Source organism: Dermochelys coriacea, chromosome 3 (assembly GCF_009764565.3).
Source record: "Dermochelys coriacea isolate rDerCor1 chromosome 3, rDerCor1.pri.v4, whole genome shotgun sequence".
In the NCBI taxonomy this organism is placed as follows: Eukaryota; Metazoa; Chordata; order Testudines; family Dermochelyidae; genus Dermochelys; species Dermochelys coriacea.
The window spans coordinates 204,767,190-204,790,801 of NC_050070.1; the positions used below are offsets into that span (position 1 = coordinate 204,767,190).

A 23,612-nucleotide genomic window follows, 5' to 3' on the forward strand; every position below is an offset into this window, starting at 1 on the left:
AAAGGTGTCATGAAAGATTTATGCTACATTTGTGTCTTGTCCACCTGTCTTTTATTTATTTTGTTCTGATCCAATGTGATCGGAGATCAGTTCGGGCCACCTTATTCAAGAAAAATGCCATACTCCAGAGGCAGTCACATTAGAGCTGCTTGGTGCAAGACTATTATTCTGCTTCTACATTATGTATACCCAACCCAACCCAACCAGACCTCTCACTGCAAGATCATGGGTACTTTCCTAAACACTCTCTCCTTCTTAAGGCTATCATTAGAACTTTGTTCCTTCCTGTAGATATCTGGTTCTTCTTCTTCTACACAACACCAGATGCATTGGTTGCATATAATACCTAGCTTTTCTATTGCACTTTTCTCAAAGCATTTTCCAAAGGAAGTGGGGATCATTATTCCCATTTTACAAATGGGGAAACTGAGGCAGAAAAGTGACACAGCTTACCCAAGGTCACCCATCAGGCCAGTAGTAGAGCAGGAACAGAACACAGATCTGAGTCTCAGTCTAGTGCTCTGCCCTCGAGGTCCCAATCATGCAACTCACAACATACAGACAAGCCTCTGACTGGTCCTGCAGTCAGTTACAGAATCAGAGCCCTATACAGAGTGAAACAGCGAGCAATATCTCTGTTCTTACTGGTTTTCACATTTCTAGTACCATCTCTCTATTGTTATGATCATTTAGTTCTGCACCAGTCAATGGTTTGTTTTATGGGTTAACACAGCTGAAAACCTTTGTTCCCTTAAAAAAAAAAAAATCCTGTCATGGTTGTGACCTCTTGTAACTGTATTTAATCAGATTACAGAATTTCACCAGATCAGCTCCAACTATGGTCAAAGGAATTTGTTTCAAATATTTGCAGCAAATGGGGTTGTTAAAAGTTTCAGTGGAGAGAGAAGGTTAGCTCTGAGGACAATCTACTTCAGAGACCGCCTCAAAGCTACTACAGCTCCGTGTCCAGGAGTAACTAACGCCTTGTTGGGTGTGCCAGATAAAGAGAAAACTTTTGCTCCCATCCCTCCAGGATTTCACAAGACCAGCTACAACAGAGGCTACACAGAAGCCCAATGCACATCTGTAACTAGCCCATTTGTTAAGCAAATATTGCCTTTGATGTGAATCCTTTTCCCTGGGTTGTGAAACCCCTACCCTGGTATCCCCCCTCAAGCTTCCCCCCCCCGTTAAGCTTCTGGCGGAGGAAAAGGCAGACATTCCTCAGTTTCCCCGAAGGTCTTTATTTGGTGCAGCCTTGTGATCGCACCAAGGGAGAGCGGCGGCCAGGGCTCGGCCGCTCATGCATCCGGAAGCAGCCGGAGCCCGCGGCCCACGAGCGATCGGGGAAGGAGCCTGCAGCGGGGTTGCCCGCGGCCGCAGGCGAGGGACCGGCGAGCGGGGGCTCCCCGAGCACGTTCAGGGAGCGGGCAGAGCTCGCGGCGAGCGACCCCCGCCGTGCGAGCGCTGAAGCGAAGCGCCTGGGGACGTGGGATCGGAAAAGCAGAGAAGGAAACAGACACTGGAGCAGGCTCCGTCCGCTGGGCCCTGGGTCCGGGGCCGTGGTAAGCGCCCCTCCTCCCCGACCGAGCCCGTCGTCACTCCGCACCGCCTCTGACCCAGCGCGGTCCCATTCATCCGGAAGGGACCAGCCCCCCCGAGCTCGCTGCAAACCGATCCGCTTATGAAAGCGGAGCGAGCAGACAGGGCACGGGTGGCCCCGGGGGAGGCGGAAACTCCGCCTTAAATTGTTCTGCGAACTCCCCCCGCCACGTTTTAAGCCTCTTCTCCCCCTGCCGCCTGCCCCGCGGCGCCCCGGGCCAGGGAGAGGCCGTGCCCACGGATTTGGGGCACGAAGCCGCAGCTCGCCGCGTCCCTGCCAAGCCTGACAGCCAGAAGCCGCCCCAGTGCCCACCTGACCAGCCCCCCCCAGAGGATCGCAGTCGAGGGGCCGCCTCACAGCGGATCTCACGCCAAACCGGTCCCTGGCTCCCTCCACGCAATTATCCAGCCCTGGCTTAAGGCTTCCAGGAGGCATTTAAATCCCCTGGAGTCCTTGCAGTCAAGCAACGTCAGCTGTGCGCGCTCCCGCCCTGCTCCAGCTGCGAACGTGGCCGGAGGAGCCACACAACTTCACCCGGCGCCTGCAAGGGGAAGCGGAGCACCAGCTGCCGGAGGGAGAGGGACGCTGCTGGGTCTGCTCGGCTCGGCGCCTAGTGTCAGCCGACAAGGGGGGGGGGGGGTCCCCCGTTCGATCTGTGATGGGGGGAGAGGTAGCGCGACAGGTTTGGATTCCGTCCAGCCTCGCTTTAGCCGCCGCTGTGGGGTGTCCCCAGCCCGGCGTTCTTTGGAACGCTGGGGGGCCCCATGGAACGCTGGGGGGCCCCATGGAACGCTGACCCGGGTTCCATGGAACGCGGAGCGCCCCCGAGTTCGGAAGGCTGGCGCGGGCGGGCTGAGATCCCGGGCTCAGCTTCCCTGCGAGCAGCTGCAAGCGGGGGGAGGAAAGGGGGGGCGGGAAGTGGCTTTGGGGGTTCGAGTTTCCTACCTGACTGGAGCCTCAGACTTCGCTCTCTCGCCCCGGCAACGAGACGCCCCCTTCCAAGCGCTGCAGCTGCCAATGCACCGCCCAGGCTGGAGGAGACAGCGCCTCTGGCTGGGTGATGCGCCCGGCTGCCCCTTGCCCCGTCCGATGCCCAGAGCCCCCCACCACCCCTCCGCCGCTCGCCGCCTCTGTGGAGTCGTGGCACTTTTTCCTTCTACGCTGGCACGGAGCCTTTCCCAAGGCTTCCCTCCAGCCCGCCCCCGCCGCTCCGCATGGGCCTGCGGCGGTTGGTGCCAGCCCCGCCAGTCAAGCCTGCGGCGGCCCAGTGAGAGAGGAGACAGCTGGAGGGCGGGCTCTTGCGAGTGGATGAGCCCGGAGACCAATGGGGCCGCTGAAGGCGAGTGGAATGATGGGAGTTGTAGTTTGCCAGCTGCAGGCTTTAACCTGGAGACTAACAGCAAGGCAGAGAGAAAAGGAGGACTTGTGGCACCTTAGAGACTAACAAATTTATTAGAGCATAAGCTTTCGTGAGCTACAGCTCACTTCATCGGATGCGAAAGCTTATGCTCTAATAAATTTGTTAGTCTCTAAGGTGCCACAAGTACTCCTTTTCTTTTTGCGAATACAGACTAACACGGCTGCTACTCTGAAGCAAGGCAGAGCAGTCCCCTTTCACTCCTACTAGTTACACACGCTTTACTAGGGTGTCCTGGAGCCTCCTCTGGGCTGCACCCGGCCTCCCCAGGCTCCGACCTTCTCTGGCAACTGTGTGGGTGGCAGGAGTGAAAACAATTAATTAAATAAACGATTGTCAGCACTTTGGGACAGGGATTGTCTCTCACTATGCATTTGTACAGCACCTGGCACAATGGGGCCTCGATCCTGGCTGGAGTATCCAAGGCACTACAAATACTATCCGATTATGACCGATGATTGCAAAATCAGTTACTTGCTAGGGCACTTAAGGGCTTTTTGTACTGGGGTTGTTAATAGCTATTCCACTGGAAAGAAATGAAATGAGTATATAATTCATAATCTGGAATTATTACAGGAGCCCAAAATTCAGCCATCCTAACTGGGACAAAACTCTCCTTAACTACAAAGTGAGGGGAGGGGGCTGTTACCTAAGGCCTTAATCCTGCAAATATGTAAATACGTGTTTTTCTTTACTTGTACAAATAATCTCATTGAAATAAATGGACCTAACCCTGGGTTAAATTAATAATTCCTAGCTCTTATATACTATATTTCATCAGTAGATATCAAAGTCCTTTACAAAGAAGGTCAGTATCATTATCACCATTTTACAGATGAGAAAACTGACGGACAGTGGAACCATGACTTGCCCAGAGCTGGCAATAAAAGCCAGGTTTCCTTAGTCCTGGTCTAGTGCTCTGTCCAGTAGACCATGCTGTGTCCAAGTGCTTAAGCAAGATAAGCACATGCTTAAATGATGGCAGAACTGGGATCTAAGAAAGGACTGAAGGTTTGGGATCACAGGTGTTACTTTGTGGCATGTTCAATTTGGTCAAATACTGGAACATTATTTCAGAAGCGCCTTTAGGTCCTGTTTGGGGATCACTTTTGTACTAGCACTGTGCACGCCACATATTATAAAAAGATAGGCCCTGCCTCTAAGTGTTTACAGTCTTGTATATACCAAGACAGCAGATGGATAAAACAAACAAATGAAGGGAGAGCAAGGTAAACAGTGAAATGTTCCTGATTAGCTTAATAAGTAGACTTATCAGACCTGCCCACAAGTCATGTCTATTCACAAGGAGACTGCTTCACTTAGGATCAATTTTAAGGGCTTTCTGGGTAGACCCAGCTGTTCTGAAAGATCAGGCCATGGTGTCTCGAGTCAGTCACCCAAAATTATTGGACACTTTAAAATTTAGTCTTGGCCTTTCTGCATTAATTTTCCTATCTATAAAAATGGGAATAATAACTCTTCCCAGCTCCCTCCCTCCCAGGAGTTGTCACAATGAATGTTTGCAAAACACAGTGTAAGTGTTCAAATTCCCCCATAGCCCTCCAGCTGTTGTGTTTTCAAATACAGTGAGACCTTCCAATATTAACCCTGTAAAGCCCTTGATCCTGCCAGGAACTCTGCCTGGGCTTAGGGATCTGGGCGCATGGGCGTGATTTAGCAATGCACTTGAGCATTTGTGTAACTTTAAGCACGAGTTTTTCTACAGAAGCCAATGGGACTCCTCACATGTTTAAAGTCATGCATATGATTAAGAACCTTGCTGAATCAGGGCCAAAGGGAGGGAGGTGCCTACATACCTTTTGAGGATCTGGGCCTAAGTACCAACCATCACGCTAGTGGCTTGTTCGGACAGCTGTCCCTAACAAAACTTTTTGATATGTAGGCGGCTGTGCAAGAACACCGGCACACATGTAGCTTGGGGCTGCCTCATAAAGCAGGAAGCTGGTGGTGACATTCAGACCTCTGGTCATCCCCTCCCCTTCTTATATAAAATGAGCCAATTAAGTTTGGAAGTGCCCTATGGAATAACCTCGCTGGCCCTCCATGGGGTCCTCAGCTCAGTCCTATGTAATCTGTTTTTGGGGGTGGGAGAGTAAAAACTTCTTTGGCAGGCACCACCTAAAACTCAGGCTGGTGTAGGATTTTTCTGTGTGCGCTTCAATGAAACATATAAAAGTCATCCGTTATTTTTCAAAGTCTTCCCCATTCGAGTTACCATCAGAGCTTTAGAGCTAGTTTGGAAGGGGATCTTTCAAGGCTTAAATTAGAGCCTGCACAAACAGCTCTGGAAGCCTAATTCTGACTAAGAAATAAAAGATCCTAAGTCATTATTTAAGACATTTAGCATTCTCAGTGCTGGCGAAACACTGCAGCCCTGCCCCTTGTCACATTCCTTGGGAAGAAAGACTCCTTTACTTGACTTAACTTCAAGTGGAATATGGTGAGAGATAGCACAGCATTAGCCTCTTAGAATTAGGGCCGGGGGCTGATTTAGCACAGTGGATAAATCTAGCTTCAACACTATGCAATCCAAGTTGTGAGGGTTTCTGTGGTGCATCCAAGAGGTGGGATGTATTTATTTTTCATATACACATCATCTCTAATTAGTATAAGCCTATAAACTGGGAGTGGGTGGGAAAACGGGGTTTTTCTGTCCCAGGAGAATTCTGAGATTTTGAAAAAATTTCCCATCACACAACAGGACGAAAAGTTGAAATCTCGAAAATGTTCACAAAGCTGACAAACCAAACCAAATTTCAGTTCAGGTCCTGTGATGTATCTGGTTTTGATCATTTTGAAACCTTTCAATACAAATCTGACCCTTTTTTACTTTCTTTTCTTTTTTAAACCAATTTCTTGGTATAAATTCAGTGCAGATTCTAAACGAAAAGTTGTTTTGAACGGAAACCCCTGTGACTTTTCAGTTTGACAATGTTGAAGGAGAACGTCTTGGCAATTTGGAAACTTTTTTCCAACACGTTTTTGAGTCAGGAAAGGTGTGGAAACGGGCTCTTTGCCACGAACAGTTTCAGTTTTGACGCATCAGATTTTTTTCAGGGAAAAAATGTTTTGTTAAAAAATTCCCAACCTGCTCTGCTATAAGACTGGACTGTCCTCTGCCAGGCAGGAGATGGGAGGGACTACAAATAGACAGGAAACTCAGCAAGTTTCCATTGCATTAATCCATCAGATGGTGGAAGTTTCCCCCTCCTCTCTCCCACCATAAGGCTGAGCCCTCTCAGATACCCTGGGATCTGCATGTATCCCAAGAGCTCCTTGAAGTCCAACGCCCTTTATTCAGAGCCAGGGAAGTTCACACGGCTCAGGGGGACAGTGTGTATGGTAATGCTGACCGAAGCAGTGTTATCTGATTTAGGGCGTCTTCATGGGTTTGGTGTCATGTTGCCATGGAAAGTGGCTGCTGGTGCTCCTGCCCAATCTCTCATGCACACGCATGTGTACATCTCAGTTCCTCTAGAGCAGTGTTTCTCAACGACCAGTCCAGGGACTAGCGCCGGTCCCTGAGATCTCGCTGACACACTTTGGGAAGGCAGCAAGCCAGTCCCTGGTATCAAAAAGCTTAAGAGAATCCACAGACATGCTTCTGTTGGCTGAGGTGAAGACGGGTGATGTCCAAAAGCCAGAGTTCCCCATGCATCACACCCCACCAGCATATCCATAATATCTGGGGTCCCTTCTTCGGACAGAAGCAGAATAGACAAACTGGCCCATAATATCTAGGAGGAGCAAAATGTAGCCTGAGTAAGGGTCCATTGAGGTCAATGGGAAGATGTCCATCCATTGATTTTGGTGGATGCTTAATCAGGAGTGTTGAAGACTGCTTACATCCCCAATGGGGCCTAGTGGCAAAGCCATGGTGGGGAGGAGTGGGCTAGCAGTGGCACTGATTAGTTATCTTTCTAGGGCCAAAGGCCCTGTACAATAGGAGAGCTGTGCCGGACAAATAACAGGTTCCCTGCCCTAGAGGACTGGCATTTTAAGAGCACAGGTACAAAACAAACAGAGCAGTACAGTGCAGTAAGGGAAGGGTATGGGGTTACTGTATCTGGATCGCATCACTGCCCCAGCAGCCTGTTCACACTGGGAGCGGAGAGAGGGGAAGCGGAGACGCCAAGTGGAAAAAATGAATTTGTTGAAGTTTCTGAATCCCCAACCTGGCACAGGAGATTGCTCTTCTCCTGCAGCTCCACCCCTGCTCTCCCTGTGCTCTCCAGCGGACATGCTCAGCTAAACACAAAACCTCCTGCAATGAGAGAGATCTCCTGGTCTCAACTCAGTACTGCTTTCCGCTCCCTGAGGGACAGCAGGTGCTGCCCGCAGCTGTGCTGCGTATGTGGCTTGCATCCCGCCATGCACATGCGGAAAGTTAGTGCCCCTCCTGCAACAGCTGCGTGGATGCGGTGGGATACCTCAGCAAATTCCTTTGCAACAGCCATTCTCCAGTTTGGCCATGCTGTGGGGAGCATGGCATAAAAGGCCCCACCTCCTTTCCTGCCCACAAATCACGGTGCCAATGGCGTTGTGGCCCACTGGTGGTCTACGGGCTTATCTAGGAAGCCCTGCCGTTTTTTGATTCCAAGCACCACACTGTGCTTTTCATTATTCAACTGAAAGCGGTGTAAAAGAACCAAGCTCAAGGCAGAAGGCAAAGCATCTACTAGATGAAATTGGCAAACACGGACAGGCACTCCCCTAGACAATTCTGGTAATGCGACTGACTTGGTGTTAAGTGTACCCCGTGCTGCACTGTAAGGCTAGAAAAGGCATTTTCCCCCTAAGGAACGTTAGGAAACAATCTCAGGCAGCTTACATGCCGGTTTCTGGGCTGAAGCCCTTAGGGGTCCTTCATAACATTCAGTCTCCCAGCGCTTCAGTGTGGGACAATGAATGATGACAAGCCCCGAAATGATTGTTTTCACCATTGTACCCTCCTTTGCCCCCACAATGTTCCACACTTTCCCACTCCCACCCCACCACCCCCCAAATATCCCATGTCATCCGTTACCCTTTCTCCTTTCATTGTCTACTAATCTTCTCTTGGCTACATCTACTCTCGAGCTGGAGCTCCAGTAGACATATGCATGCAAGCTTGGTCATGCTAGCTGCTATAAATAGCAGTGTATGCTGTAGGCAGCAGGATGGGCTAGCCACCCTGAGTACAATCCCAGCCGGGACCCTAGACACTAACTCAGCAGCTACCCTCCTGCCACCCAAACCTCATGGCTACGCTGCTACATGAGAGCCAGCATGCGTACATCCACCCAGGCTGCAAGTCACACCTCCAGCACCAGGGTAGGTGTACCCTTAGTGTTTCTGGGGGGAAGGCATTTCTATCTATGCGTGGCCAGAATTTGACTGATTCATTTCTTTGATCATTCTGATGGATAATATCAATGTTTATTTTTAAGCTTTTCCCCCCAGTTTTTGTCAATTTAAATTTTCACAATTGCGCAAACTTATGCTGGGTTAGACAATGGGGTCGGGGGGTGTCGGGCAATAATTATTTAATGACAGTAGACGCTGAGATTCCAAAAGTTAAAGCTTTATAACCGTTCAAACGCAGATGATTATTTTGGCATGTGATATTGACAAAGTAAATATCCTTAAATCAAATTCCAATAAGTTCCCAAGCAACACTTTCCTTCTATAATAATCAAAATGTACAGACAGGTAAAGTAAGAAAATATTGTTTCATTGGCTTGTGTGTGTACGGTGAAATTGACATTTATCAACATTTACAGATAAAAATCTAATCTTTCCAAATCTATTTATATCCCTTCCAAAACATCCTTATTTTTTTCCTATTTCCTGTGATAACTCTGGATAGTCTTGTTACCCATGTCCTATCCCTTTCTGAATCCTGCTAAACTCTTGGACTCCATGATATCTTGGGGCAATGAGTTCCACAGACTAATTGTGCACTGTGTGAAAAGTATTGCCTTTGATCAGTTTCAAATTTGCATTATTTCCATTTCTTCAAGTGTCCTTTTTCCTCTTGCATTTTGTCCTATTAAATAGCTTACTAGGCTTTTTTATTTAAACATTTCCACTGCTGAACAGGTTTTCTGATTGAAATCGCATCTTGCAAATAGGCTACAGCTTTGAAAGTGTCCAACTCTTCTCCCTTCCTTTCCTCCGCCTGTCTTTTCATGAGAAATTCACTCCTGCTCTCCTCCCAGACCTAAACCACTTTTTCTCTTCTGGTCCCGAGCAGATGCTGTCAACCACATCATATTCTGATGCAGTTTTTATATGTAGACAACTAGAAAGTGGGATGAGACCATCAAAACTATTTCAGTTCTGGCCAGAAATTATTGTCTGAAAACTGGTGGTGCAAAGCTGCAGAATTTGGCCATGAAAAGTGAGTTTAATGTCACAATACACTTTTAAATAATACATCCAACTTTGCATATGCATATGCAGTTTTCATTCTCTGTGTTGGAGCTGGTGATAGTCAGAAACAACTAAGGTCACGCTTAGGGTTTTTACATTTCATAGACAGCCATCAGTAGGGTGTCATAGCCCTATTATTTACAATTACTGCACATACTGATGAGCCTTTGTGCAAATATATAACACTTATGAGTACCAATGAAATGCGTGATTGATGTTACCTGTAGTAACTACATGCACTATTGCTAACACCATGCATCATTTTTATAAGGACCACACACCCATTTGGACTATTTATATGCTAGAAGCACCCATAGGGCTCATCTAAGATCAGAACCCCTCCAAACACAGAGGAAGAAAGCCCCTGCCCCAGACAGCTCACGATCTAAAGAGATGAGGCACACGAATAGTGAGAGGGAAGCGGCTGGCCCAATGTCACACCCCAGGTCAGTGGTAGAGCTGGGGACAGAACCTCTGTCCGTCTCCTGATTCTCAGGTTATGTCTTCACTTCCCCCATCGCTGGAGTTAATCCACCCCCAGGAGAGGCAGTGCTAGGGCAAAGGTAGAATTCATCTGTCGACCTAGCACTGTCTCTACGAGGGGGTTGGGTCGGCTTAACTACATCGCTCAGGGGAGGGGGGGGATTTTTCACACACACACCCCTGAGCTATGAAGCTGGGTCGGCCTAACTGTCTTCCATAGACCTGGCATGGAATCGGATGCCCTTCTAGGTCCTGCCTTCCAAAGACGCAGCGCCATCACAAAGTCAGCAAATCAAAGTCTCCTGCCAGTCCAGCTCCATTCACGGACGAGCACGATTCCCTGAAGCAGTGACAGATTGCAACACGACCAAGGTGATGAGGAGCGCCTAAAGGTGCTGCCAAAGTGGGAGGAGCACCCAAATATCTGAGCGTCAGGAGCACAGGCCACAGACTATCAAACCAGTGTGATTCTTCTCTGCTTTTCTCTAGATCGCCTCTGGAGAGGCTACAAGTCCCCGCTATCCCTAAGTCTTTTCCTATACCGGGGGTAGCCCCTAACCTTTGCCCCAGGAGCGGGTTCCAGTCTAGCACTGCTGAGGATCACATGACCCCTCATCACTAGTCCCACATGTGATGCTGCCCCATCCCTTCGTAATCCTCTCTCTCTGACTCTGCCCCGGTGTTCAAAGCCAGTAATGTGCAGTGAGCCACTTGCAGAAGGGAGTTTGTAAGCATGGCACCCTGCCGGAGGGGCCTGGGAATATCTTCCCTTGAGAAACACCCTCCCTCTGGTGCCTTCCAACTGGCAAAGAACATTGTCCCTTCAGAAGCATCTTTATCAGCTAGGGATAAAGCCACCATTACTGAGGCTGGTTTCAAGGTGTGGAAGGCCAGAGGGGGTATGTTTGGGGGTGAGAGTATCTAGGATTTCACTGCCCTACTTCCTACTAAATACATTTGTACAAATGTAATTTGCTGGGCTGAGTCCCACTCCAGCCCCTTTGTGCTGCCATGGGAGGCAGGCAGATCCAGCAAGCTGAGGATTCCCCCGATGCGTGGGAGTCCCCAGTTGGCATGGCTGCAGTCATGGCAGAGCTGGCTCCTGTGCCACCCCGACTGCAGGACAGGAATGACTGGGAACTACTGAAGTAGGGCCTGATCCACAGCCCACTGAAGCCAGTAAGTGACTCCAATAGGCACTCATAGATTCCAAGGCCAGAAGGGATCATTGTCATCATAGTCTGACCTCCTGTATAGCACAGGCCAGAGAACTGCCCCCAAAATAATTCCTAGAACAGCTCGTGTAGAAGACAATCCAATCCTGATTTAAAAATGATCGGTGATGGAGAATCCACCACAACCTTTGGTAAATTGTTCCAATAGTTAATTACCCTGACTGTTAAAACTTTGTGCGTTATTTGCAGTCTGAATTTGTCTAGCTTCAGCTTTCAGCCACTGTATCATGTTAGACCTTTCTCTGCTAGACTGAAGAGCCCATTATCAAATATCTGTTCCCCATGTAGATACTTACAGGCTTTGATCAAGTCACCCCTGAACCTTCTCTTTGTTAAGCTAGATCGAGCTCAGGGAGTCTATCACTATAAGGCTGGTTTCCTAATCCTTTAATCATTCTCATAGCTCTTCTCTGAACCCTCTCCAATTTATCAACACCCTTCTTGAATTGTGGGCACCAGAACTGGACACAGTACTCCAGCAGCAGTAGCACCACTGCATTGGATCAAGTACTTAGAGACTGACAGGATTGAAAAACTACACTTCTGACTGAATGTTCTGTTAAACCTTCAGGCAGGAACCAGAATGGTCTAAGAACCGTGACACACATCTCCAATCAGTGCTGTCACATCTTACTAGTGTCAAGTCTGAGATAGCACTCTCAGCATACAGTCTTGTAACTGGATTCACTCCCGAAAGCATTTACTGTCTGAGATCAAAGAGAAAAAGGAATTTTGATAACAGGAGGAGGAAGAGGAAAAAAGGGTAGCTGAAGGCTACATCCATATATATTCTATTCCGATCATTTGTTTTACAGGAGCAATTAGAGGTGAGGCTCCGGTGTGGTAGGTGCTGTTCAGACACATCGTGAAAGACCATCCCTGCCCCAGTGAGATTAAAATTCAGTATTTTAGTGGAACCCTGACATCTTATCATTGAAAGCATGTGGGGAAGCAAACTCATTTTAAAATGTTGTTGAATTTTTGGGGCTAAATCCTCAGCTGATGTAACTCTGCAGTGGTGTTATGCTGATTTACACCAGCTGAGGATCTGGCCAGACATCTTTCCCCTGGTGCACAGAAAACAAGCCCTGCTATTGAAGAGGGGCTGTCAAAGGTCAAAAGGTCTTGTTGATTGCCTGGTACATCTTGCCACAGTGGAGATGAGAATGAGTGACTGTTCTGCACAAACAGATGTGATGAAAGAATTGAAAAAATATGCTAATCAAGAGCACTTTCTGCTAATTATCGTAATGCTACTTCTGCATGGCATCCTAAAGTAGTCACTCTCTTCTCAGCCCCTGCGAGAGACTCCAGGGCTTTCATATTTTTCCCAGGATACTGCAGCCAGGCGTGGTGCCAGGGCCTTACAGGACTGGGGCTGCTCTCCCCAACCCCCACCAACACACAAAAAGGGCACTGGTCTAAACACACTGATTAAATCAATCAGCTAAAAGGCACTCCAAGTGCATCATGTGAACAGGCTGTCATCATAAAGAAAGAAGGAGAAGAGAAAGGCAGGTCTTACATTTAGCCCTTTGGATTGGAATGAAAGTGGGCTGGGTTCAATTTCTGCTTCTTAAGATTCCTGTGATCTTGGGGAAGTCACTTAATTTGCATGTGCCTCACTCCCCCCTCCCCTGTGAGACGGGCACGGTACTTCGATTCAGACTGTAAGCTCTTGGGAGCATGGTCTGCCTCTTATTTTGTATGGTGTGTAGTACCCCCTAGGTGCTACAATAATGCAGATCGTAATAAAACTCACGATGACACACATCCAGTACAGTGTCAAGTGATTTAGCTACAGGTCTCCGATTAATGTTAGTGGCTTGGGAATGGTTAAATCCTTCTGCCCTGCCCTGAATATTTCCCCAGTTTTGCAAAGTAAAAATAATGGGTGAATTTATTAGAATTGCCACCTTTCTAATTGCTGGTAACTGGAACCCCAAAGCCCTCCCCCGCCTCTTCCTCCAAGGCCGCGCCGCACCCCACTCCATCTCTTCCTTCTGCTTTGCCTCTTCCCTTGAGGCCCCACCCCCTTCTCCATCTCTTCCCCCCGATAAAAAAAAAAAAAAAAAAAAAAACTGGACATCAGAACTTGTTAAATGGTACCTGGAAGTTCAAGCCGAAACCCAGACTGTCCGGGTGAAAACTGGATGGGTGACAACCCTAGAATTTATCTAGTGCCTTTAATCTACAGAAATTGCTCTACACATTGATTTCCCAAATGTGGGTCACATTCTAAGCCCAGCTACACCTGTGCAGCCCATTGATATCACAGATGTAAGTGGACCTCTAAGCATAAGCATCTCTTCACTCAACACTGCAAAGCAACCTCCCCTTAAGTACCGAGTAGCAACACTGTGCACAGTAAAAATTACATAATACCTTGGTCAGTTGACCCCAGGGCTGTATGTAGGTAACATATACTCCCCTAGCTTTCTGCCAGGACACCTCCTGATTTTGCATAACAAAAATGCCCCAGGATCTATATTAGCAACAAGTTGTCAAGGCCTCTGATTTACACCTCATCTATAAAACAACACTCACAGCATGGCTGGGCTGGAGCGCTCTACTGAACCACCCCTCAATCCATTTCTTGCAGTGGCTTGGCAGAAGGTTTCCCATTGTCACATGACTTTTGATCTCTGGCAGGCCAGAGGTAGTCCATACCCCGGTTCCAGTACAGAAAGCTCCTACAGTGGGATTATTTTTCCATTGTTATATTAACATTCCCCTGGTTTTGTCTAGCCCCATGTTGCTTCTCATCTCTGTTTCCTTTCTTCTTCAGGGCCTTTATCTCCTGAGGTATTCTGTGCAATCATATCCTGAGCCTCTGGCTACCCCTTGTCAATTAGATTTCCCTACTCTCAAAGCACAGCACTCTTGCTTGATTGTGCTAATTATCTTTGGCACATTAGTTCCTATTAGCTTGCACGTTCTTTATATAGAAGCCAGACCCAAAATGTTCTGCCCTGAAACTGCTGCTGCTACTGATTGATTTGCAACAGCCACAGAGCTCTTGCAATCAGGGCTGTTCCAAAGCTGGCCTCATGCATACCTGTCAAGTCCTCAGCTGGAGTAAATCAGGGTTGCTTTGGTGGAGTGTAAAGGGAGCTAGCTGATTTATACCAGCAGGGAGGATCAAGCCCATTGCCTCGAGGACACTGCAGTGAAAGCAGTGGGAAGACTCCCACCACTGGATGCTGTCCCTTTAAGAAATGCCTTTACTGGAGGGTCACAAGGTGAGATTGATTTTCTCCCTTTGTGGTTCACCCCACATAACATCCTCCCAACTCAGGAATTCCCAGATTCTTAACGCCCATACCCCTGGCCACAAGTTTAACTGAGCCCACCTGCTGCCTCTCCTAGGCCTGCAGGAACTTTCCCCCTGCTTTCTTGGCACATGTGACCTATACATCCCATCAGCCACCCCAGGATGGTAACTTGTACGAACTGAATTTTCATTTGATTTTTTACTTTCTTTATTGGTTTGGACAAATAAATCCTACCAAGTTTTTCTTGTCACGCTCTGTTATCAGGCAAGTCACCCATAACAGTGATAACATTTTTCCATCAGTGGGCAGTCGCACCAAACATGGATTGGTGCCCAGAAGGAAATACTTTTTCACATGATGCAAACTAGCCTGTGGAACTTATTGCCATAAGATATCATTGAAAGCAAGAGCATAGTAGGGGACAGAAAAGGAATTGGAGAGACAGTTTTGACTAGTGGATAGAGCACTAGACTGGGACTCAGAAGAGCTGGGTTCTGTTTCCAGCTCTAACACTGGCCTGGTAGGTGACTTTAGGCAAGTTACTTCCCCTCCCTGTGCCTCAGTTTCCCCATCTGTAAAATGGTGATAATGCTACTGACCTCTTTCGTGAAACACTTTGAGATCTGTAGATGAAAAGCGCTTTATACGCTATATTAATTATTATTATATGATTAAAAAGAATATCTAGGGTTATAATAATACATAACCAAAAAACCTCAAGAGTTTAGGAAGGACTATAAACCCTTATGCTTCAGGGCTTAAACCAACCTCTAACAAATGGGAATCAGGAGGAAACTTTCTTTGGGGACAGATTATCCCATTACTATCCCCTGCAGGATTTCTTGTACCTTCCTTGAAGCAATTGATAGTAGAAGGCCCTCCGGTCCGATACTGTGCAGCGGTTATTAATGATTATTAATATTGTTATTCATTTGTATTGTGGTAGCACCTGGGAGCCCCAGTCATGAACCAAGACCCCATGGTGCTAGGCACTGCACAAACACAGAACAAAAAGATGGTCCCTATCCCAAGCAGCTTAAGTATAAAACCTTTTGAGGGAGAGGGGGAAGATTCTCTTTATATGGCTCTATTCCGCCAGTGAAACTCATGTTAAGCTACCCCCAGAGTTATTCCTAGAGTAGATTTAACTGGGACAAGCTGTATCAGGGCAAACATTACAAACTTTGTTGCTCCAAGCTAGCAAGGTGGAGGGGGTATCTGTGCCCCGTCAGTCTTCCTGCTGATGGGGTAAACCGATGGTGATCTCCCTCCCTCTCTGGTCCAGCCAGAGGAGGAAATCCCACCAATTGTGAATCTGTGCTGGCCCCAAGGAGTCAGGCCCAGATCCTCCCATTAAAACCAAGGTGTCTAAATCCCTGTGAGGATCTGGGCCTGAAGGGCCCAGGTTGTTTAAGGCTGGCTCTGCTGCCAACCTGAAATGTTTGTTCCTGTCCTCGTGTAGCCAAGAAAGCAACGTCAAGCCAAGAGAATTCAGCACGGTGCCTGTGAAAACAGACCTAGCCGACCAAAGAACGGCCCTGATCTGTGAAGTCCTGCAGCTCAGAAGCTTAATCAAACGAGAAGAGGAGCGAAAGGGAAGTGTATTGGAAATAGTTCTCCGTGGTAAAAGTGGTGCTGAAAGTTCACAGCCAGACCCCTGAAAGAGTGGGCACATGTACCAACCCTGGTATGTAACCAAGCAACCGTTCGATGCTATGCCGCAGCGACCCAGCGACAGCCACCCGAGGTGATGGCACAAAGGGAAGGTTTGCTGCATCTGAGGGTGAAATGAAAGGAGTCAGAGCTGGGCGCACCTTGTTAATTAGGAAATGCGGAAGGTAGAAATAAATGCTCTTGCAGGGAAGTCAGATCCAATCATTAGAACCAGGGCACCTGAACCGACGGCATCAGACGCTGCGTGAGAAGGCAATGAAAGGTTAGGTCCCATTAGTGCAAGCAGATCCCTGCACTTGTGTGAACCCCTGTGGGCTAGGCACTGGATCATGGCAGGATTGTGTCCTCAGTGAGTGAGTGACCAGCAATCCTGCTATGCCTCCATCAGTGGTGGCTCTGCCCATAGGACTCCAGGGACACTGACCTACTGAGCCCATCTTTCTTTTCATCTCAGCCCTATAGGCCGTCTGTAGCTGTCCTTTTGAACAGACAAGCGGATCCATCTTTCAGATGAAGGATCCATACAGGATGGGGCTGCAACTCCCACTGCTGCCCCCAACTGTCTGATACTGCGGCAGGGAGGAAGGGTGGCTATGCTCCCTTGAATGCTGCACTACATAGGGGGACTTCTGGAGTCCCCTTAATTAACGAGCAAGCGAGCAGCAAAAAGTTCGCCCTATAACTTTGATCCAGATGTCATTCAGGAAGACACACCAGGGAATGAACTCCCTCCCATCTCCAACTTACACCAGAGATTATTCCATCAGCACAGCATAGTCATCAACCACACAATTACACCTCTATGCTCAAAGCGGCCCCTGTTGACTGATCAACAGCTGCATTGTAGGCGGCTATTACTCTGTGTTTCCAACCAAGCCACCCAGCTGGGGAGGGAAGGAAGAAGGACTAGGATCAGGTGAGTAAATAAATAAAGCTTTGTACAATGATGAGATTAAAACAGGATAAGTTATTTTATAGCCTCAAGTCTCTGGCTGCTAGCTAGGAAGGCTTTGGCAAGCCCTGTTGCTTAGTGCTGGTGCATTTCCAGATCTCTCCACTTGATTTATTAGTTTACTTAAAATCATGCACATCTCAGTGAGGTACATTGAGGCCTGCGCTTGCAATGAGCGAGACTCCATGGGGATGCAGGATTTTTGCTCATGTAGATTCCCTTGTGGGATAAGGGCCATGATCCCAATGTCACGCCCCACATTAGTCACACACAAAGCAGCATTCCCATCCAATTTAGCCGTTTGGCATTTCTTTTCTAACATTGGAGCATGTCTTACAAACCTGGTGTTTTGCTATGGCAAAAATCTCTAGGGGCATTCATGGAATAAAGGTTTTAAAATGTGACCTCTTTGGGGCATAGGTTCTTTTGATAGGATTGTATAGCACTGACCATGATTTGGCTGCTATAGAAATACACAAATAAAATAAATAATCATTAATAAAACTTAGCAGAAATTTTAATACAAGCAACTCTTGTAGGATTTGAATGCACTATTTTAGTCAGAGAAGGACAGATACATTACCTAGGAGGCTATATAATCCTGTAGACACAATGCACAAGTAGTTGAGAGGTACAACCTATTGCACTTAACTTCCTTAGTTTGTCCCTTTTGAGCTCCTGTAACCAGCCACCTCCCCTACCCCTTATAAAAGCAGGAGCCTTGGCTTTTTGCTATTTCCTCGCTTGCTGGCTGTTCCTTCTGCTCTCTGGCTCCTGGTGCGTTTTGCAAGTGGTTTATACTTTTTGGTTTAAGAAGTGGCAGGTTTATAAGGGCAGTGGAAACTCCTGCTACCAGTTGCAATTAAGTGTGGCATAGGGTGTTGTGATGGAGGATTAGGAGGGGTAGATAAACAACTTTTGTATCAGATAACTGGCTCCTTGTGTCTACTCATGCTGGTGGGTGGTGCATCTAGAGGTTTTTAGGACTATGGGTTTAATTATAACCTTGAATGTCTATGTGGCTCCCATCTTTAGAAAATGCACCATGTCTGTTGTGCTGAAACTGTGCCAGGCGACAATCATGGGGCAGATCATGTCTTCCTATGGCACAATCTGGTGTGGGGCCTGAGAGAAGAAACCCCATGAATTCCCCCTTGCAAATCTTCCTCTGACTCTGTGTCTGGAGGGGGGCTGTCTTGCTCTGCGTGGAACCAATTGGGGGTCCAGCCCCCAAATCCGGTGGCTCTGGAGATGTCTCTTCTCCCCCAACTCCCTGCCAGCGCAACTGTAGCATAGACATGAAGACACACCCCTCCATGCAGTGGGGAAAGGGTTTTAGTGAGTAGAAGGCTAATACAGCTGGGGACTATACTGTCTTTGCAGCAGATTTCCTGCTGGGGGCTGTGAACAGATTGTTCTGGGGTCCCCCTTCCCACACAGGCTGCCTTAAGGGGAAGGAGATGCCATCTCCTATCATCACCACCTGTCCACAAGTCCCTCCAGATCCTCTCCACCCCATGCCCACTGCAGTCAATGCTCAGTGACTGCAAGTCAGGCCCTGATGCACGAATGAACAGGGGGATGGGCTAAAACCCTCTACTTGTTACTTGAAAATATCCCCCTTCTGTGGGTAAGGATGTGGTATAACCTGCATTTGCTGTATTTATGGGTTGGGTTTCTATTGCACCGCACTGTGCAATATTTATAACTGCAGGAGTGTTCCTAGCTGATGAGCGCTCGCCCTGGAGCGGGCAGCCACTTTTGCTGCCCAGCTCCCATCGGCTGCAATCAGGACTCTCTCAATGGAGAAACTGCAGGCAGCTAAACACGGGCCACCCAACGGGCCCCTTCCCATGGCAAGGGGCAGTGATGTCATAGGGAAAGGGGTTCCAGAAGCCTGTGGCAGTTGAAGTCCGCCAGGGCGTCTCCAGCCCGGGCCATGGTGGGGAGGGAGGTGTAGTCACAAACCTGACGTTTGGACGTGGTCCTGCGGGGCAGGCCTGGGAAGCACCCATTGCTGCCGCTTCTCCATCAAGGCCTCTAAAGCCCAAGGTCTGTGAGAAGGTAGAGAAGTGGGCCCCAGTCTGTTTGGCTTGCTCTCGCCACCCTCCCCTTTCTGCTGCTGGCTTCTCTCCATCTGACCAGCCAGGCAGGGGAAGGGGACCGACGGGCACGGATACTGGTGCTGCGCTGGAATTGGCAGGAGGGAACTAGCTAGTCGGCTGAGCCACGCGTTCTGCCCTGCGGTGCGGGGTGAGCCAGGACTCTGCTGCTCTTCTCTGTGGGGGGGATGCAGCTCATTTAGACGCTGAGCTCTCCTGCACATGGGGGAAATCAGTACCGGTTTATCAGCAGCGGTGTAACTCCCCTGATGCTACCAGCCTCTGAGCAGCTTGTCACGAGCAGGTGATATAATTGCCTACGCCCTGTCTACGCTGTTGGTGGCAACAATGCAACTGCCCCGTGGCTGGAAAACGTGTGCTTGTTTTCTCAGTGTAGCTACATAAGGATACGTCTTGATTTGAAGCAAAAAGTCTCAAAAGTGGCCCCCTGACTTTGGATGCCTTGATCAGGTGTCAGCCTGATTTTTCAGAAGTGCTGCTGAGCTAGAATAGTCAGCAATAGGTGATTACAAATTAGATATCACATTAGGTTAAACTAGTCTTTTTTTTAATGGGATAGAAAATGAAGTTTATAAAGGACAAAAATTGCTCAGTCAACAGGGAGCAAGGGCCTTATGTGGGAGCAGTTTGAGGCATTCCTTGTGCACCACTGAAGAACCCAAATGAGGGACATGCAAACTATTCATGCAGGAATCTTAAAACGATGCACCTTTAGTATCCAACTCTCTTACCTCAGGTTCCTGATTATTTACTTCTGATGTTAATAATCTTCGGCAATCAAAGCAGGGAGGTAGGGGGAAGTTGGATTTGTATGGAACGGGGATAACTTTGGGATTAAAACAAGGGAGGGATGCTTAGGGGAATGCTTGGTCTGTGGGAGGGTTGGTCTTCCAGATATCTTCCAGGATATCTAGCTGTGATATCAGCATTGGCCTTTGATTGTTCTTTGCCTCCTCCTCACCCTCCCGCCGCTGCTGTTACAGATCATGGCGACCGGAACCCAGAAGTTCAAAGCGTTTGTGTCTGAGCCGATGGGCGATAAGGACGTTACAGCAGTGGATGGCATTAATGACGAGCTTGGACTAAAATTAGCTACAAAGGGTTTTGACAAGGTAACCATCTTTTCCTCCCACTCCTTCCCAAGCTCTGTTCTATTTATGGAGCAGGTACTGTGAGACGACTTGATTTTAAGAAGACTGTTCTTGTGATTTTGTTCTTCTGATAGTTTCTCCTGCTATTAGGGTCTTAAAGGCACTTCATTATCATCACTTGATCTAAACTCGGGAGGATAGTTATGCTGAATTATTCAAAGGAGCAAGACTGAGTGTTCAAAGGGGCAAGGTCAAATCTCTTCAATCTGAAAATGAATGCATCGTGACAGTTCTTTACAGTCCAACCAGAAATAGTCAAACTATGCCTTTGTTTTTTTGAAATGCATTTTTTCCCCCCTGTTGCAGAATTTGTTTGTAAGAAAGCCACAAGGACTTCCTATGGGAGGGTGGGAGTATGGAATTAAAAATATATATGTCATGCGTTTGTTATGGGAAGTCTGGCAGCAGCTAAACTCAAGAAGATTGAGCTATTAAGTTTCTCATGCGGGCTTGGGAAATTCCATCACTCGAGAAACTTGACACCTTTGCTTTCCTACTACCTTCCTTGAATGCCAGTTAGCCATCTCCCCCATAGGGGGGAAAAATATTTCCACTTCTAGTCCAGTTAACCTTTTGTGCATGATGGCTGAAAGAAAGTGAACAGAAGGGGCGTGGGAAGATCTCTGTGTGGATTTCAAGAAGAGCAAACCCTGCTCCACCTGCCAGTGTTGGGGATCAGTTTTGTGTAACGAGTGGATCCCGTCTGCACCCGTAGCATTGCTACAAAGTCAAGTAGTTCATGCAGAACAGCCCGCTTTGGTCACTGCATGCATGGCCTTTTCTCCTCCTAGTACATGTACATTGTGTTGGTTGCCATGGGATGCACGGGAAGCAAGTTAGACAGCAACAGATATCAGATGCCACCTTATTTTGTTAAACTGTAGTAACCAGGTGACTTGAGTTGTGCTGCTGATGGAAGGTAATGGACACCTCCTACTGCCTGGTCCATTTCCTGCTGCAGTACTAATGGGACAACTGCAGAATCTGTGAGCTAACTCCTTTAGCAGACAGTGACTGTCAAGGCAGGTCAATGTTTAGGCCCCACAACCCTGAGCCTGTCCTTGTCTTTTACAATAGCTAACATTTCAAGTTGCAATCAAAATGGGTAAGAACGGATTGAAGGGGGGACCCCTTCCTGGCTGATTCACACCCGGCACAAAGTTAGGATAGACCCTGTTCCAGTGGTTATGGGGTGGAGTTAACCAGCAACAGCCTTGCCATCATGAAAACAGCCCCTTTCGAGGGAGCAGGACAGACAAGGCCCAAGGTTGCACTACACACAACAGACAGGCTCCTAGCATCATTAAAAGAGGAGCCTGTCACCCACTTGTGTCAAAGTAAACCTGGCCTCCCTCTCGTTCTGGAGAGCTAAGCGCCAGGCTAAAAATAGGCAAAGTTCCTTATCCTGGCAGAACACCCCTAATGAAGTAACCACAGGAAGAGAAGCAGTTACTTGTCTGGCAAAGCTTAGACTATAAAGTGGCCAAGAGTTTCAAATTAACCAGCTACTCCAGGGTCTGGAGTCAAATGGGTGGGCTGGGGGAAACTCTTTAGCAGTGCTAACTCCTTCTGTTCCTCCTCGTAGGCATACATCCTTCTGGGCCAATTTCTCCTGTTAAAAAAGGACCATGCGGTTTTCCAAAGGTGGCTGAAAGGGGCATATGGAGCCAGTCCGAGCCAGGCTCAGCGGTGTGCCTCCTGTCTGACAGACTGGTGCTACGCTTTCCTCTAGGGAGCTGGCTGCTTAGCCCTCGTGGTGTTTTCTGTGGACTGCAATAAAGTCCTTCCTGCCTTGATCTGTCCAGCCTCAATGTCTTCTTATTAGATGAACAGAGTCTCTGTTGCCCCCCAAACAAACTGTTGTATGTTCTTGTGCGGGGTGATTAAGTGGGTCAAATTCTGTCCTTCGTTATCCCTGTGCTACCCCTCTTGAGTCACTGAGAGTCTAGCCCAACAGCCCCCTGCCCACGGGGAAACCTGGAACTTCTCACTCTTAACCCAGCTGTTCTCTCGGACCCAGGTTCAGCAAGACAGAGACGCACGTGCTCCAACGCTAACCCCAGGAGTGGCCCAGCTGATGTCAATGGGTTACCATAGACTTGAAGATTAGCCAGGGGTTTAAGAGCCTTGCCGAGTCAGAGCCTAAGAGGGGAAAGCTGGTCCTGTGGTTAAGGCACCAAGCTGGCACCCAGGAGATTTGGGTTCTATTTCCAGCCTCCCCTGTGTGACCTTGGGCCACTCACTCAGGCCAACACTTTCAAAATCAGCCATTGACTCTACATGACACACTAAGCATGATTTTCTTCCCCCTCCCTTCCCAGCAACGCTGAGAATTTGCTGTTCCCACTGGCTTCAGGGGAGCAGCAGCTGCTCGCAAATAAGGGCCCAGGATGTCTCAGTGGCCGCTCTGGAGATGGGGCCCTAACTTCTTCCTGCTTTGTAAAAGCAGGTTAGCCAATCCCGACCTCCAAGGATGGCTTTGTTCATACTGATATTTGCAAAGCGATGTGAGAGTTTCACATAAATACAGTGGAAGTATGCACGGAGCACCCTGGCCCTGATTCTGTGGCCATGCTGCTGCTGGCGTGGCATAAAGGAGGTGGAAAGCAGCTGGATTTCCTTGGCACAACAACGACCCTACGCTGCCCCAGCTCTAGGCCTGACAGGAGCGTGGGTCTACTAGCCGGAGCCTGCTGTCCCAGCTAGCCCAGACTGGCAGAGCTGTGGCTGGGGAAGCTGCTATAATCTAGAGCAGCTCTGACTGACACCAGATGCACCCAGAATTTGGGAGGTACAGAAGTGTCTTACTCCTTTGTCTGCTAGGCTGTGCTACCTTGGAGTAAACGGGAGAGAAGAAAAGTTTCCCCCCCCCCGAGATTCTTGGGTCCTCTTCCCCCCTTTTGGCCTTTCATATACATACTCCCACTGCAGTGGTGCTGGAACATTTTTTACAGTGGGGGTACTGAAAGCCAGTGGTCCCCCCCCCCAACCTTTACCTCACCCTCCCTTACTCCAGTCTGTAAGGGAGTTGGGGCCAGGAGCAGGGCTGTGGCTTGAGGTGGGAGAATGCAGACAGGGATAAGGGGGCCAAGGCTGGGCCCCCACATGTGGGGCTGAGAACAGAGCCCATCTTCCCTTCCTCAGAAAACCCTCTGCCCCGAACAGAGGCCAGGCTCTTACTACTGGTTTCAGAGTAACAGCCGTGTTAGTCTGTATTCGCAAAAAGAAAAGGAGGACTTGTGGCACCTTAGAGACTAACAAATT

The 23,612-nt window shown here is 48.4% G+C and overlaps 2 protein-coding genes across 15 annotated transcripts in view; one reads left to right on the top strand and one right to left on the bottom strand.

Annotated features, from left to right (window-relative positions):
- Positions 1 to 2,991, bottom strand: part of RRBP1 (ribosome binding protein 1) — a 53,119-nt gene extending 50,128 nt beyond the window's left edge. For 2 of the 9 annotated variants that reach the window (XM_038394315.2, XM_038394301.2), the window contains exon 1: positions 1,916 to 2,088. The gene's annotated coding sequence lies outside the window, so the exon portion shown is untranslated. Of the gene's footprint in view, positions 1 to 1,521; positions 1,655 to 1,915; positions 2,200 to 2,544 lie in introns of those variants that run through there. The other 7 variants (XM_038394300.2, XM_038394313.2, XM_043512139.1 and 4 more) reach the window with 7 other exon arrangements.
- BANF2 (BANF family member 2) lies at positions 1,334 to 22,144 on the top strand. Of its 6 annotated transcripts, none has more exons than XM_038394319.2 (3): positions 1,334 to 1,565; positions 20,181 to 20,309; positions 21,934 to 22,144. In XM_038394319.2, exons 2-3 carry the CDS (start codon positions 20,184 to 20,186, stop codon positions 22,078 to 22,080), a joined length of 273 nt encoding a protein of 90 aa, XP_038250247.1. In that variant the 5' UTR covers positions 1,334 to 1,565; positions 20,181 to 20,183; the 3' UTR covers positions 22,081 to 22,144. The 6 variants fall into 6 exon arrangements, with proteins under 6 accessions (XP_038250247.1, XP_043368077.1, XP_043368078.1 ...); XM_043512142.1 differs by lacking the exon at positions 1,334 to 1,565 and adding an exon at positions 14,197 to 14,415; XM_043512143.1 differs by lacking the exon at positions 1,334 to 1,565 and adding an exon at positions 16,879 to 17,038.
- Positions 22,145 to 23,612: the final 1,468 nt, after the last annotated feature.